The 17142-nt window shown below is 38.8% G+C and overlaps 1 protein-coding gene across 1 annotated transcript in view; it reads right to left on the bottom strand.

The window, feature by feature from the left end:
• Nucleotides 1-17142, bottom strand: part of KANSL1L (KAT8 regulatory NSL complex subunit 1 like) — a 66820-nt gene that overhangs the window by 37746 nt on the left and 11932 nt on the right. Inside the window, 2 exon segments of the mRNA XM_049812529.1 lie at nt 1933-2130; nt 5886-6027. Of these exon segments, the coding sequence (XP_049668486.1) occupies nt 1933-2130; nt 5886-6027 (340 nt within the window).

Raw genomic sequence — 17142 nt, 5'->3', positions numbered from 1 at the left:
TAAATAGAAATAAAATGTATCTGAAATGCCATACTTTTTTTTTTTAACTTTTATACTATTTTGTAGGCCTTTCATTCAGAACTAAGATTATTTAAAACAAGAATTGCTAAAGGTTACCCTAAGTTTTCTGTACGTTTTGAGGCACCACCATTTACGCAAAAAGAGGCAGAAAAAATTATTTTCCATGTTACTGCAACTTATGTCTTTTCTGTTCATGTTTAAGTGATGCAGTGGGGTAAAAATTTCATGTCAGAATGAAATATTCAGGGATGGATATTAAAGCACAGAAATAGCAAGTCAATTACAAAAGGTCTGGACAGAGCAAACAAGATGCCAGTAAAATATTTAGCAGATTGATGTAAAAATCTCAACAGAATTCAATCTGTAAGGAGCAAAGTCTCTACTGAATATAAAAGCACTGAAACAATGGCAGACTTCCAAAACACAAGGAAAAACATGTATGTTTTTAAAACATTGCATAGCTATGAAAAGGAATTGAAAACAGTATTAATAAAAATTGCCAGGCTCAGTCAGTTTGTATTCTTTATGAATTTTTTTTGTTCACAAGTAAAATTATTTATTTTTACCAAAGAAATACTTTAACATAGGACTGAAGAATTCTGTGGGACTACCTGTGGATTTACTTCAGCCTACAATATCGCTACTCCTGACACTGAATGAGAAGTATCTCAGACATTCAGAGTTAAGGTTAATTTACAGAACTGATAGTTGAAAAGCAAATCAAACCCCAAAGCTTTTTGTGGGTAAAGGGAAGAAATCTGATGTAGTCTGTGAGATGAGTTAAATGAAGAACACCTTTACTTCCAAGTAATCTTTACATCATCAATGTTCTTGGACCTCTGTTTGTAGCTACTTAGGGACCAGGAAACACACTACTATTACTTTAATTGTCCAATATCTTACTCAAAAGTGCATTTAATTCTCCAAGTAGTCACTTAAAGAGGGGACATTCACCACATTCTAAAAATGCTCTTTGGATTACCTTGTGCAATTGCCAGCACTGCGCATATAAATTTCCTGTTTCATTGCTTCCTCACTCCTGTCTGTTGTGGATAAGATCTATCAAACAGGGGAAGCATTTTAAGAACAGGAAAGTATGACTATCAAATAAGAAAAATTGGCACAGAGATTCAGGAACAGGCATTAGTAGCTAAAGCTACTTTTACCCCATTTAAAACATGTATATAACCAAGAATTTAGGTAGATCAGCAGAGCAACATATTGATGCACCATACTGGCTTTGTCAGGTTTGCTTTATGCTAACTGTATAAATTCATTCTGAAAACAAATTTCCTGTATCTCCTTCAGCAACGTGATCCTACCACATTCTTTATGTACTTTCTAGCAAAAGAAAACCCTGTTGGAGTCTATATTGTATTTCCTGGTATTAACCTTGGAAATGACTGTTTTGAACACCATGAACCGAAACTCTGCTCACAGCTATGCCTGTGCTATGCCTGTTAAGAATTCCTCAGCTCAGAACTGCAGTCCCATGACGCTTGAAAAGGCAGACCAACAATTATATTCTGTTGGTGCTTTTATTTTGTTTCAAGTGCAACATACCTCCATCTTCAGCTGTACTCTTTCATCTCACGTAAGTATTTCCTGAAACAATCTGTGGCAACTCTACATTGAACCTAACTATAAGGGAGAGGCACATTTGTGGATAGCTGTTAGAAGTTATGTGGACGCTTTGATGGAAACAAAGCGGTAACACAGGCACATCAGAAATAAAAGGTTAATTTGTAAACCTGGCGTACAATGTAGTTATTTAAGCCCTTCAATTCATCAGCACCCACTCTCAGGACTGCAAAATATCTTCCTTTTTGGAAGTCAGTACCATGGAACCTGCCCTATTTCTGAAGTAAATCATTTGGCTCCATTGACCGTTCAGTTCTTATTTTACTTTACCTGTTTTTCTATGTTTCGTAAAAGCAGGGTAGGACTGCTGGGTGACATTTCAAAGTCATGCTCCGGCAAAGAATCCTGTCTCTCAATGGCAGCTTGCGAATTCCCTGTGGCGTTTAATAAAGCTTCTTGGTCTGTCAATTGTATTTGCTTCTTCAAAATGTCTTTTGGAAATGGGAATTCTTCTAAGATCACCATCCCCTAGACAACAGCAATTGAACACAGTTGGTTGACAACAGATTAACCCTACTTAATAATTTTTAAGGGGCAGTAGAACCTGGCACATCCCCCTTAAATCCTCCCAGCCACTCTTTGGAGCACTTAAACTAGGTTTTAAATACACTTAACAGCTAAAATATAGAAGTAGTAGGTATTTTCATGAATGAAAAGCTGCAGCATTTATGCTAGTCCTTATAACAGCAATCATTCTAGTCTTATACCACTGCTTAAACATCTGTGCCAAAATTCAAATCAGAAATTCATACTTCTTAGCGTAACTATATGATCATTTGCCCACTCATTTAAGAAGAGGTTTTTCTGTAAGAAAAAAACCACCCTTTGATTTGAAGCTGGCTATAGTCTTTGCATCCAATAAATTTTGCAGAGGCATTTTAAAGTGCTCTATTTTTTTTTATTCCTATCCAAATTCTAAGCAAAACATCAAGGTTATTATGTAGCAGAGGTGTACACAATTCAAAACAAAAGCCTTTTACGATTTAATAATTCATTTTTTTAACGTGAGCATTTTTAGAGTTTTGTCATTACAGAGGTAACTGTCCTAAATATTCTAGCAATCTTATTGCTTTTCAAGACAATCTGCACAAATGTGGTATCAGACGTGGTCTATTGTCTCGAATGCCACCTTATACAATAAATGTAACTTCATATGGTAGGGAAATAACAGTTTCTTAAATAGAACTAGTAAAAGAATATCCCCATTGTGTTTTCCACATGATGGATTAGAAAATGAGTGTCAAATACAATCCTAGGTAACATCTCAGTTGGTTCGTTTTAACAACTTACAATGTTAAACAAAATAATAAGCAAAAATAACTTTGTAACAGTCAAAACCAGTTTGTCAAAGAGTCCCTTAATTTGTCATTATCTTGAGTAAATAAATTTCGTACTCAGAAAAGGCTATCTAACCCCTGGAGGCTTTTTCCAAAGAGAAAGGGAAAGAACTTACTTGCTTTCAAGTACTGACTGTTACTCAATTATCAAGCAGATATTGAAAGAATGGGACCATTCAATTACACTGCCTCAAATTTTTCTTTCCAGTGAGAATATTCCACTAAAGCCAAGGGAGATTGTCATCACGTGAACACAAGGAACCCCTATATTATTTTCTTTAAGCAAGATAGACTTCACCTAGGTTGTGGCTGTGGAAAATTAACGATCCTGTAGTTTTATTCACACCTTGACTCCTGCCTCAGCAGGAACTTGCCCTAAAACATGAAAGCAAGTCTCAAAGAGACTTCAAAGTGGAGACTAGGAGAAGACATGAAATTGTCCTGTTCTCATTGTGTCTCTAACTTATTCCCCTGTTTGAGTTATAAATTCAGAGCTGAGAACAAAGATATTCTCTAAAAACAAATATTGGTGCTTGAAAATTCACTTTAGTGCCCAAAAGGGGCGCAGAGATTCTGAATTTCCATCAAGCCAATGCTAGATTTTCCACATTCCTTATCAGGTAGTAGCCCATCATCTGTGCTTTTCCATTTACAGCAGATGGAAACGACTCCAGACAGTATCATACTATAATCTGTAGACCAAGAGCAGTTACAAAGTAGGCGGTATGTGTAAGGGAATTCAAGTATAGATCTAATTTTTGTGTGCCACAACAGGAGGACAAGCTAGCTCAACATCTTTAGACTCTTTTAGATTTAGAATCTTTAGATCTTTTTAGTAAAAGAATCATAGGTCATGACCAGAGAAAGCAAAACAAAAAAAACCCTCACAAAAGCCTAAAGCACAATTCTGAAGTGAGAGGAATAGGAAGACACACAGGAAGAGTGGTGAAAAGAGGGGGACACTCCACTCCCCACACCCTGCTTCCACTGGAATTTTATTTTTTTTTTAATTGCAGAATCCTGTTGACGAAGCACTGAAAAAGGAAAGCAGGAAAGGTACTTGCACAACCAGCAGGTTTTGGCAATGAACTCCCTCCTCTCCCCCACCCTGAAATGGAATTGTTTTGTCTTGCAGGTACACATTTTTTTTAAATGGAAGGATTCTCAAAGATCCAGAGCTGCTACTTCTGTGTGCATAGAGATGGAGAAGACACAATGTAGTAGGCCACGAAACTGCCCACAGGTTAACCATCTCCCTTCCTATTGCATTAGGGTATTAAGAGGAGTGGCATTTTGCTTGAAATCATTGTTCACTGGCTATGAATCACATTTTTTTCCATTCAAAACACAGGAAAAACACTCTGAAACTATTAAACACAGCATACAAATTCTAATGATATTGTGTAACTACTTTGCAGCCACTAAATGAAAACAAAGAGCTCTTCTATCATCCCATGTGTCCTTCTGTAGCTGCTGCACTGGGGTACTACAAACGTGTATACAAAAAAAAAAAAAAAAAAAAAAAAAAAAAAAATCACAGCTGAAGGCAATGTGTCTACCTTCAATATGGGACTCAATGCCAAATACTGAATACCACAGCTGGTAAAAGGGGCATGAAGTTTGCAAAAAGGAATGTCACTAAAGATCTCCACCAGGAAGATGACTAGGATCCAAGCCAACATACCACCTAATGCGAAGAAAATGCGTGACTAAAGGAATGTTTTTCCTCTCGTTTCTGTTATTTATTTCTCTGTCTTCTGCAGCTCATGAGACCTATGCCAACTTAAAGTCTGACAGCCCTTGGTTGTAACAGTGTGCATGTACCTGGTATTTAGGACAACACTAAAATACAGGCATTCTCACCCTTCACCAAAATACAAAATCTCCTTTCACTTCTGTGGGCACAGAGGCAGGACAGACCCTCAAACAAAGGCTCTTCAATTATTTTTTAAAGAAAAACCTGACTGGGAAAAAGTTGTGAGCAGGAGAGACAAAGTTCGATAGGAAAAGAAAGGCTCTGAGGGTGAAAGAAGAGGGAATAATTTTTCTTTTTGTGATCAGAGGGAAATTATCTCTGGGGTGATTTCCCTATCCTTTTAAACTCGCTCTAAAGTCTCACATTCAGCCACATAAAGTCTAAAGCATCTTCTGGCTCCTCTCCATCTGTGCTTATCTGACCCCAACAGAGATCAAACAACCTACAATGGAGAGTCAAAGAGCCTTCCTCTAAAACACCTCACTATCACACCACCAGAATTATCACAGGTTTTGGCTTCTTGCACATGAGAATGACCTAGGGAACCCATTAAATTGATAGATAGATTATTGTTTTAGGAATGTGACTTTCCCACTATCTAGCCAGTTCGATTTACAAAAACTACTGCATGAGTTACATACGTTGGAATTCTAGTAATAATTAACCCTTGACCTGTTCAAAGCACTGTACAAACATTAACTAGCTAATCCTCAGAATAAACATGCACTGTAAATAAAAAAAAAAACCACCCTGAAACCCCACAACACAAAAATTAATAACCAACCACCCCACCTGAAAACCAAATCTTGCCTCTTATGCAGAGGGAAAAAACCAGTGTGATAAATGCAGTACCCTGTGCTGTGCCCCACTAACAAAGTCCCTACTATCACAGATCGGAAAGTAAAGAGTTCCCAACTCCCTGTCCTGTACTGGTGCCTCTAGGGCACAATACATTTTAGCTCTTGATGTCTTTCTCATTAACCTCCACATGTGATAGCCTGCACAGATACAAAAACTCTAGGGCAAAACAAACAAGGACAATGACAACAAGGAACCAAATAAATAAATATTACAAGAAATACTGTCAAAAGATTATTTGAAAAGCCCATTTATAAGCTTACAGACAATACCTTGGTGGCACGTATCTGCCTGTGAAGGTCAGTTAGTTGTTGGATTTTGTATTCTAGTTCTGAAATCTGGGCTTGAAGCCATGTCCAACGGCTGCCAATTCTAGCTCTGTCTGCAAGCCACTTCCATTCAGAAGTATAGCTGCTGTGAAGACAAAATGCTGGTTAGTCCAAAAATAAAGATAACCACATTTGCACAAGAACATTTTTGACAGCTGCTCTGCCTCATGTTGCAAGCATCTCAGTTGCTTTCAGAAGATATCTGATTATACCCATCCAGTTTCACATCAGCTGGAGAAAGTACCAAACTGTATCAGTTAATGCAGATTACAGATTTGTAAAGAATCCTAGTAACTCCACCAGTGAGAATCCAAATTCTTACACTATGCCTCCTTCCACAAGCTTCCACAAATATCGTTTGCTAACAACTGGAATCTAATAAAACACCATCCAGCAATGACCAGCTAGATATCAAGTCAATGCCCAAAAAAACAACTAAGTAGTTTAGATTTCTTTTATTCAAGCTATTTTATAAATATAGCTGTGTCAGTATAGTATAGTGAGGTCACTCTTACTGCCGTTTACAAATAGGTATATTTTGTCACACAAAATATATACTTCCCAGTACCTGAAATTGTAATTAGCTTAACTTTATTATGCTAAATTCATCACTGGTATCAGCAAACTTTACTTAATCTACATATTAAAAAACCAAATGACATAATGGTACCACTGAACAAATAATCTTAATATCCAGTAAGTTTAAGCAACAGAGACAATACAATGCAATATTTTAGTATGCAGCTTCCACTAGTACCCTACCATTAACTGAGTTTATTTTTTTTAAAGAAAATGAGTAGTGTTTTTTTCCCCACTAAAGTTGTCAAACAGTTTGCCACAGCTAACTTAAAAGAACTGTAAAAACAAAATCAAACTTCTGGAAAAGAAGTGCTTTTACTCAAGTTATTGGGATAACTACTGGATCTAAATCCTGGATGACACTGTATCTAAGATACAAGATACAAGAAAAAGCAGATGCCTGTGAATTGGCATAGGAACATCACAAAAGTGCAATTGTTTCATGCAGAATTTTGTGTTAACTATCTAAACAACAGTAGAAAGGTAATACCTTACCCTGCAGAAGATGCTAGACATTTCCTGGCATGAGCAGAGAATCACCAAATCTGAGAATCCTAACATTTTCAGGGCAAAGATTATAAACATCAAAATCTCTGAACTTTTTGTCTACTTTAGCTATCATAAATACTAAGAATAAACACAGTCTCTGGTAGGTTACCTCTGAAATACATCATTCCCCCCCCTTTTTAACATAAATTATCTGCCCACATAATTTACAACCAGCTTAAACTCTCCCCTACACAGACAAAAAACCATATGAAATTAGACAGGAGATTGAAATGTTCTGTTTAAATCCAGACTCTACATGCAAGCAAATAAAGTGGATTACTATCAAAAAGAAACTCAAAGAACTCTATAAATATATACCACAATAAACTTTATTTTGTATACTCTATTAGCGATTTTGTCCTCGGAAAAAAGGCATATGAAGTCATCTTGTGAATATCCATTTTTCTGACAACCCCTTCTTATTTCTCTTTGTTGCCCTGTTATCACCAGCACATAGTAAATAGCACTGGTTACTTATGCTTTAACCAGGTCTTCTTGCCAAGAACTTCTCTGGGATTGACAGCTTTTGCATGTGTTTGCTTCTGCAAGTCATAAAATACAGTTTGTGGGGAAAGCAGGTGGGGGGTGGGGGGGGAATCGGAATTCCTAGTTGGCCCAAGTCAGAGTTCAATTAAATAATGTGTCCACAGAAGTGTGGTGGCTGGAATAGTTACTATTTGTCTCAGGACCCTGGGATGGCAAAAAGGCAGTTCTAAGAAAGAGTTGCTTAATGAGGCTGTAACAAATCCCTTAATCATTTTTTTAAAAAAAAGTTAAATAGGAATAAAGAGGATAACTGAGAAGAACACAACAGGAGTGTTGAGGTGCTTATTTCTAGTCCTTTCTCAAAAGACAAATGAACAAACAAACAACAAAACCCCACAAACAAGGACTTTATAACAAGAAAGCCCAGGTGAAAGAAAATAAATCATACTGAGAGAATTACTTCCCATGCTAGATGCAACAGTTTGGGGAGAAAAAAGAGCTATCCTCAAACAGACCAAGGAGGAAGGGGGAGCAAATGAGAAAAATAAAAAGTGCTCACACAGCTGGGAAACAAGAAATGGAATGGAAAGGTCTTACGTCACATACACTGTATGAAACCAGCATGGCAGTAAGGGAATCCATCATCAATACCAAACCACAGCAGATAACAGAAGAGTTAAAAATTGTAACCTTAAGACAAACAAATCATATCCTCTGTATATTACTGTCTTACATATAATAAAAACAAACCTCTGCAAAGTTACATCACAAGTTATTTTTAAAAAACGTGTTTGCAGTTTTTTTGTAAACACTATATTAAATCTTGATTTAATTGCGTTCACTGTTAAATATATTATAATTTTGCTTCATTCTAAAATACTATGCAAGTATTTCTTAAGGCTTTAAAGTGTACTATATAATTAAACTAACAGGATTTAATTACACTCTAATAACGATGTCCTTAGGCTCCTCTGTAAGGAAGAGTTTCCACCAAACTAAGCACAAACATTTTAAGCTCATGCCAAAGGAATCAATTTTAGCTTCTCTCTCCTGCCAGCCTGGGCTGCCCCATGCACAGTGCCTGCACAAGCCCTTGGGCAGCTACACTGTGACACGGATTAGAGAGTCGCTCATGGTTAATTTTAACTTCTGAGGCAGGGTGAATGCAGCAAGTTTAAGTCTAGATCCCTTTCACAGTTTTGATGCCTTACAGACAGACAGACAGACTTTTGCACTGCTACAAGGGAAGGGGCAGGAAGCTCAGAACAAGGCAGTGAGAGTGAGCGCCCATTTACAGGATAGGAGGTGAGAGCACTGCTAAATTCTGTTCCCGTCTGTCACTCATATTTGTTTGATCTTGCATTATTTATTTACCATCTTTGCCTCTAAGTCTATTTCTCTACAAGCTATTTAGTAAACATTGTAACTCCTCAGAGGAAGATAAAATCTCTATAAGCTATCCTCACACTCCTAAAGTGAGCTGTTTGCATGCAAAGTGGTGTGGTTACTCAAGTGACAAATTATAACCTACTACTGCAATTAAAAAAAATTAATTAAAAAAATGTGTAAATCTGTTCCTGGGATGTTAGAGAGTACACCATAACATTCACTCAGTAAAGAAAGCTGTTTCAAGGTGGCACCAGTGAATTCATTAATTCTACAAATCCAGAGAAGAAAAAAAAACACCAAAAAACAACCACAACGGGTTACAAAAATAACGAGGCCTGTTACTGAAGGAGGAAGTCAGAGCAGGTGCTAAAGTAGAATATGCTCCTGCTCTGGTTCTCTGTTGGGAATGACACACACACAAAAAAAGGTTTCTGTCTGTCCCACTTCTGTGTGCCCCTTTTGTAAAGCATCTTTACTTGGTTTCCATGCTTTTGACTCTAACATCATACATCCTCCACAGGAATTTCAAATTCATTTGTCTGCTGGCAACTCAATATAAACCATGTTACATTTGCAAAAGTTTCTAATGTTTGGTACTGTAGTACAGTGAAATATTAAACTTACATATAAACTTACTGCTCTTGCGATGACTCTAAATCTGCAGATGATCTCCTGCATTCATCCAGGACTATTAGAATTGGAAGAGAACAGAGAAATACTGACTACGTATGAATAAAACATCTCATTTAAATTTCCCTAGAAAAACACACTGGAATTGCATTAGAGGCGAAATTTGTTTCCATGTGAGATACTGGCTTGCATTTCCCCTGTTTTGGTTTGACTGAAGGAGGTCAGTCCTGCACAACTTGCAAGAGAAGAAAGAAGGAAATGCAAAGAACAAGCAAGCCACAAGGAGCACAAATACAAATGCAGACAGTCAAAAGTATGACCAAAATATAACTAGCAAGCAGACGTTCAGGCCGTACTGTATTGCCCCAAAGTATAGGAAAGAATTCAGCTGGGGATCGTCAGCACCAGCAGAGGCGGCAGAAGCATTTCATGAAAGCTACTTGCTTTTGCTGAAACTGAAGAGGCAAGTGAAGAGCACTAAATATATTGCTACTACAGTCAGTACTATTGCTTGAACTGAAAGAAGTTTTTAGCCATGATCTACGGACAGAATATTTGGATGAACCCCTCAGCATTCTCACTTTCCCCAAAAGAGAAAATTGAGAACAAACCATGCTTTTATGCAACCAAACCAACATTGGAAAACACAACAGGACTATGAGAAGTATTTCCAGTGCCTCCATTATGTTGTGGGTGAGGTTTATGTTTTCCCAATAGCTAAGATCAGTCTGTCCCCAAAAAAACAAAACCAAGTAACCTAACTGAGTGCAAAGGGAACTGCTAACCAAGATAAAATTGCTGCACTAGACACCCACTGTTGTTTGGGTTTTGTGAGTGAGTTTTTTTCTTTTTGTTTACAGGAGAGGAGAAGGGGTGGAATTTAAACCTTTTAGGCATATTTTATTTTTATAAGCAAACAAAACAAGAAGTCTGAAAACCAGTTCATAAATAATGAAGGATAAACACTGTGGTATTTAAAATGAACAAAAAATACAGAACCTGGCATTGATAGTAAGTATCCAGGAAGGTCGATTCAAATAGGTATGGTGAGCATAGGAAAGAGTATTTTGGAGCATGCAGCCCTGTGCCCAAGGCAAGATTCTCCACAAGTATCTTATATCCTGAAAATTAAAAGGAAACTGAGGCCTTCCAGCCTCATAACTCCCAGTGAGAACATGTAACATGCCCCTACCATGACATGCCTGCAGGGACAATGACAGGATGCTTCCTACTGAACAGGAAAGGAGCATGCTTGCAACAGACCCACATCAAAACCCCAAAATGCAGGTTTGCCAACCCAAAACACAGTCTCCTTCCAAAAGGTTTGTTTCAAAGACCGTTTTCAAGTTACAACACCCTTAAACACGAACAAGCCAGAAAGCAAGGTACCCATGTAGCGTGGGTGGGAAAAACATCTCAAATTCCAAAATTCTGCATTAAACTTAAGAACTGCAGTTGTGCCTGACATCGCCTCATACATTTCTGCTCAGTTTCCTAACACAGTGTATCTTCCTCTTTCTGCCAGGCCATATCCCCTTCAGTTTAATCCACATTGTTCTGACGTCGTTTTCAGATTATTTAGTCCTAAAGTGACCCTGTGATCCTGACCTCTACCATCCCTGCTGGTTCATTTCCTCTCGCTGGGAACTCCTGAGCTATCAGAGGCCTACTGCCAATCATGTGACAGTGAAGTATTGGGGAGCAAGAAGCAGCTCATAAACTACAGACCGATTACCTTCAGTATAAAGAGCTAACCATCTTCCCTGGTGGGAGTCACTGAAAACAACAGCAGAAGTTTAGCATTTTGATGAAGGACTCAACTCTGGAAACTGAAAAGCAGAAGATCAGAAAGTTCTCCAGATCTTTAAATCCCATCCAGACACCATATGACTCACAATGAAATTGATGAGATTTAACACACTGGAAAAAACCCATACATCCCCAATTCTCCTGGGAAGCTCACTCAGTTGTACAAAAATACAAAATTGTTCATATTCACCACATGGCACTCACAAATGCTCAACACCACACTAATATGGCAGGGGTCCCCCAGGACTGGAGCTGTAAGCCTGTGAACTTCCTGGGCTCCCCTTAATTTTACACCAATTTCCCTGTGACAATACATGGCAATGTTCAAAAAGCACCTGGCCTGAATACAAGCATTTTCTTGCAAGCCGTTAAGGTTAGTGCCTGGCTTCTGATACCTTCCATCAACACGGTGGTGAAATTCAACATGTCCACTTTTCGTCTCTCTGCAGACACTTCACAGTAAGTAAGAGACTACCTATGAAAACTAGGAGATAGTATCATACAAAACTTTTAAATTAGGTGAATTCAGATATGTAGTGCATGTATTTTAGATAATCTTATCTAGACTTTACTCATGAGATAAAAATGCTCACTCCCAACAAAAACTTCCAACACTGGTAATGGTTGAACAAACATGTCCAGCTATGAAATGACCCATAAATGCTTTCTCAAGGACTAATTCTTCCAGCACACCTACTTAATGTTTGTTTTCAGAATGAACTAACGTCAGTTGCTGTTGAAGTATTTATTCCCCTGGACCAGTTAACTGCTAAACCCATAATAACCACAAAATTAAAAAAACAGTGAGTGCTGTTTTATGAACTCAATCTCTTCTATGCATTCCAGAGTGCAACAAGATCAAAACAAACTGCAATAAATATTGTCCTCTGGTATCATACCCGATCAACACTACACAACAAAACACTATTTACTCTCACAGTTCACTATCGGCCTTTGCTCAGATCATCCAGGAGTGCTCGCCGCAGACTGGCTGCAGAGAGCAATATGCTGCTGGTTTGTGACAACCACCACCAAACCAAGCTATGCTTCCCTCCCCACTCCCCCACAAAAAAATCAAGCAATCAAGGGAAGTTCTCTGGTACTCAAAATTATACTGCAATCTCTGCAAAGATCTGCAATTAGGTCATTCTTCTGGAGTCTCCGGGGTTACTATCTTCTTTGGTGTTTAACAGAAATTTTTACCTGGCAGAGATTTTCCTCTGAAACACTACACGGCTTCAGAACAGATGGGGTACAGTTATCCCTATCATCTACCAACATTGGCAACTCCTTATCACAACTATTTCTGGCACCCACACCTGGTCCCACCATCTCTGACATACTGTTGCCATTTAATACTTTCAGAATTGCATCCAATAACATATGTCGATACTAACACATAATATACATCTTATCTTCCCAAACCAACAAACTTTATCCAGCTGAATGTTTCTGCTAAGCCATCAGGCCTGAGGAATTTATGCAGTAACACCTGAAATTACCATAGCCATGATTTTCCCTTGAAGAGAAAATTCATGGTACAGAACTAGAGTGGGGGAAAAAAATTAAACAGCAACAGAGTAAGATTTTTACATCTTCCACAAGTAAGTTTAGAAGGGACAGTGGGAAAGGGAGAAGAGGAAAATCAATATTCAGGAAAAAAAGGCTGTAGAAGAAAACTGAAAATAAAAAAAGGGAAAGTCTCTGTGCTTAGACACCCTAGCAAAGGAGAAATGTTGTAAGAATTTCACACTGGAGCTCTATATGTTCCCTCATCTGAGAAATCACATCTTCCAAACTGATGAGATGCCACAGCCAGTACTTGCCTGCTACAGGGTTCCTGCAAAGAATCACACTATTACTACAGGTTTTATATTAGAATAGAAACTGAACTGTTACACTTGCACTGAATTGTTAAGGCAATTTAGGGCTCAACAACAGAAATTAAAAATTAGCTTCTTTAAGCAATGTTGTCTCTTATAGTGCTGAACTCTTCCAATAGCTGGCTTCACAACCTGGTAGGTGCTTTTAGTCTTCAATTCTGTTTACATAATTCTTTAGAGCTGTTAATGATAAAAGGCCAAATTGGCGGGTGGAGGTGGGGTCAGTTAGAATATTAACTGCCCAAGAAGTAAAAACCCACGAAAGGTAAACAACCAGCACCATTTCCTCTTTTAATAAAATTAAAAAAATAGACTGCAAAATGTGTATCTGCTAACGCCTTTTGTTGAAGATATTTTAAAATAGATTTTTAAGACTCCATTGGCTCCCCCAGCACCCCAGCTTCTTCCACTAAACCTCAGCATGCTGTAGATCAGACCAACGTGGAGCAGAGAAGCAGGTAGCGCTGACATGCAAACAAAGGAACTTCAGGAACACCAGGGCTGCCTGGAAACAAGCTTCTTTTCTTGCCTTTGAAATGGCACAACATCAATAGACTAGCAACCAAACACAAGGAACACAGACCTAGAAATTCTCTGTATTATACAACTGCCCTTGAAAAATAAATCAAGAAAGTAGTGCTACGTCTGGATCCTATGCTCAACATAAAATAAGATAGAGCTTACAATATATTCCTTTAAAGATATGTGCAAATGGAATATTATTACAGCATACAACCAGCATATCAATGCTGTCCAGACACTGAAGCTGGTCCCAAAATTTGTACATACATTCTTAAAAAGAATAGGCAGGTACAGTATTTGTGTAATATCTAACTCCAGCTCATAATTGATTTCATTCTAGCTGTATATAGTATCAGATTTCAATGTAAAAATGGATACAAAGCATATTCTTTTTTGAGACTTTCTGGACAGACAACTAACAGTTGATCCAGAACTTGCATGCCAGATGCACCGGAAATCATCGGTAGGTTTTTGGTAGCAGAGGGGCTGCAGCCCTGCAGGACAGGGAAGAACTTCCCGGGTTAGGGACTGAGAGGAGACTCAGAAGGGTCTCTGGCTGGCGGGGAAGCCCACGGCAGAGCAATCGGGTGAGAAATGAGGAGCAGCAGCAGCAAAGGTACCACCCCATGCTGACCTCCACCTCCTGCCTGCCACCAGTCACCTCACGGAAGGGAACGTGCCTCGCTGCCAGGTGGTGTGAGCAGTGCGCCCACCACATGTCAGATTGTGCTGCGGGGAATGGGGTAACAGGAGAACCGGAAAAGCCCCAGAGCTTTTGGCAGAGAGGGTGGGAGGGCAGTTGGACAGAGCTGGGACAGGGCCCGCTTCAAGCCCTGAGGCCTGGACCCTCCCCACCTGTGGGACCCAAAGGCAGCTGCAGAGGAGCTGTGCCGAGTCTGAAAACCCCCGGTCGGGGTGAGCCCCTCGCAGTGTTGCCACAGGGCAGCTCGAGAGCTGCCGCAGTGGGGACCCCAGCACCTGCCCTGGGGACATGGGACACCCTGGTACATCAGAAACAGAGTCCTTGGGGCCCCTGCACAATTGCTGTAAGCATACTGTGAGTAAGTAATAGAGGAGTAACCAAACAGTACTCGGCTGTCTGCTTTGCAGGGCAGGGATGGAGTTTGTTACGAGGTTAAACCCTACAGTCCAGTCTGCAGGGACAAGGAGTGGAGAGTGTAATGAACCTAAGTTTCAACAGTTGCAACCTTCTGGGTTTGGGTGTTTGTAGGGGCTTGGGGTGGAGTTATCACTGAGTTTTATTGCTGCCCAGTATACCCCCATGGGCTGGGGGGAAGGAGAGTTTATAATGGACCTTCAAGTTTATTTTTTTTCAATACTAGAATCAGTAATTGAAAGTTTGCTAATTGAAAATTAAATTGATTTAAATTCCCCAACAGAGAACTTTTTCTCACCCACAACAGCTAGGTAAAATGTTAGGATGAAAACAAAATCATTTACAGCTATTTCAGTTTCAATAAAAAAGAGCATGGGTCAATATATTTAAATCCAACATCTAAAGTTACATTCCTAACCCATATTTAGCAGTATGAATGAAACCCTGTTACAGGAGAACATTCCTATTTTGGGAAGTCTTTATGCACACTTTTTATTTCACGTAAAAGGAAAGCATTCAAATGATTTCCTGTATCAGGGGCCCAAGTACACTGATTTTCAAAGGCACTGGATGTATCCCTTTGAAGTAGATTCTCACGAAATCAGTGTTACCTATGAAATGAAATAATGCTGCCCTCACTTTGCAAGATGTTATAAAGACAGTTTGTTGTTGGTTGTAAACAAATCTTTTCATTAAAAACAAACATTTCATGGCTTAGCAAAAGAAAAAACCTAGCCATAAAACTCTGATTAATCAGCAGTTGACATCAAGCACCAAACTCTTCTTGTTTACCATTTAATTAAGCATGCTAGATTATTAATCAGACACATGTGTATACATGATAGATTTTCTATTCTACTATACTATGTTGACTGTGTATTAAACTGTCATTCAGAAGAGTAACACCAAGTTTTTATTTAATATGCATTCAACACCTATCTAACTCAAAAGCTTCAACGTTCCCAGCTCTGAGATTCCCTTGCAGGTTACAACTTGTCAAACCTTCTGCCTTTTCATTAAAACCCTTCAGTCTGCTTTCAGCAGCTGCAAAAATATTAATGTAATTACAGGTTAGAAATCAGGATCCCTTCTCACAAGAACATTACTCCAGTATTGTGAGAAGGAAGTCTTGCTCAAAAGCAAGTTATTATTGCGGTACATGAGATCTCTAAAGAAAAACAGTAAATGCATGTGGAACCCTAAAGAAGTTGTAAATCCATCTTATGGAAATCCAACCAAGCAAGGTTGAATATGTCCTGAAATCATACATGTATCCCTAGAGTGAAAACAGAAGGTAATATAAAGCTATCTTTTCTTTCATTCCCCAGTAACAATTCTCCTCCCGCATCCCAGTGACAGGAGCCAAGAATTGCGAGAATGGAGTTCATGAAAAAGCAATGTATAAAACATTTCAAAATCAGCGTATTATTAGCACCTATGAATTTATACTTATTCAAAAGCCCTAACATTAATCTTCCATGCCAATAAGACATTTCCTGGACTTGAAAACTAAAAAGGTCTTAAAAACTGGAAACAATTGGGGTTTTGTGCTTAAGAAAAAGGGAAAGCAGTATTTAGTCCTGGCAGACTCTCTTCCTCCCCTTCCCAAAACCAGAATTCGGTTCTCATATCAGGTATGAAGCGAAATTACAGCTCAGAGTGGAAAATTAGGATCTGACCTTGCAAAAACAAACAGCTTCCCTTTATAATGTGGCTCAAAGACATGCAATAAACCCCAGCCCTTAAGCAGTGCCTTCTACAGTGAGGCCTGCAGAACTGCATTGATGTTGCTCAATTAGTCATGAGAAAAAACGCTAGGAAAAATGGAAAATAATCTAGAACAAACAGATTAGATTTGGAGATACTAGTCATAATATTTTCTTCCTTCCTGTATTCTCTCCGCCTTACTGCTTCCCTCCCCACCAAGTATTTGTACTAAAAGCAGACTTCCCATCTTCTCTCTTTCCAACTAGCGATCTAAGGGGGGGGGGGGGGGGAAGAATAATAAAAAAGATTTACTATCTTTGCACATTCATTACAAAAGTTTCCAGGCACAATAAACCCTGTGGGCATGGAAAAATGTAACAGTGCTTCTTCGTCAGGCTTGAGGTTGCTGGAGGATAATCAGTAAAGCATGTCTTTCAAAAATCAGAGGAAAAGCATGAAAATACTTCAGAAAGAAAAAATCCCACCAAATGATGCAAAAGGACTGTATTCAGATGGGGGAAGGATGACT

The sequence above is a fragment of the Accipiter gentilis genome, chromosome 1 (assembly GCF_929443795.1).
Source record: "Accipiter gentilis chromosome 1, bAccGen1.1, whole genome shotgun sequence".
NCBI classification, from domain to species: Eukaryota; Metazoa; Chordata; class Aves; order Accipitriformes; family Accipitridae; genus Astur; species Astur gentilis.
Note: the sequence above shows the minus strand (reverse complement) of the source record. Positions and strands in the feature narration are given on the sequence as shown.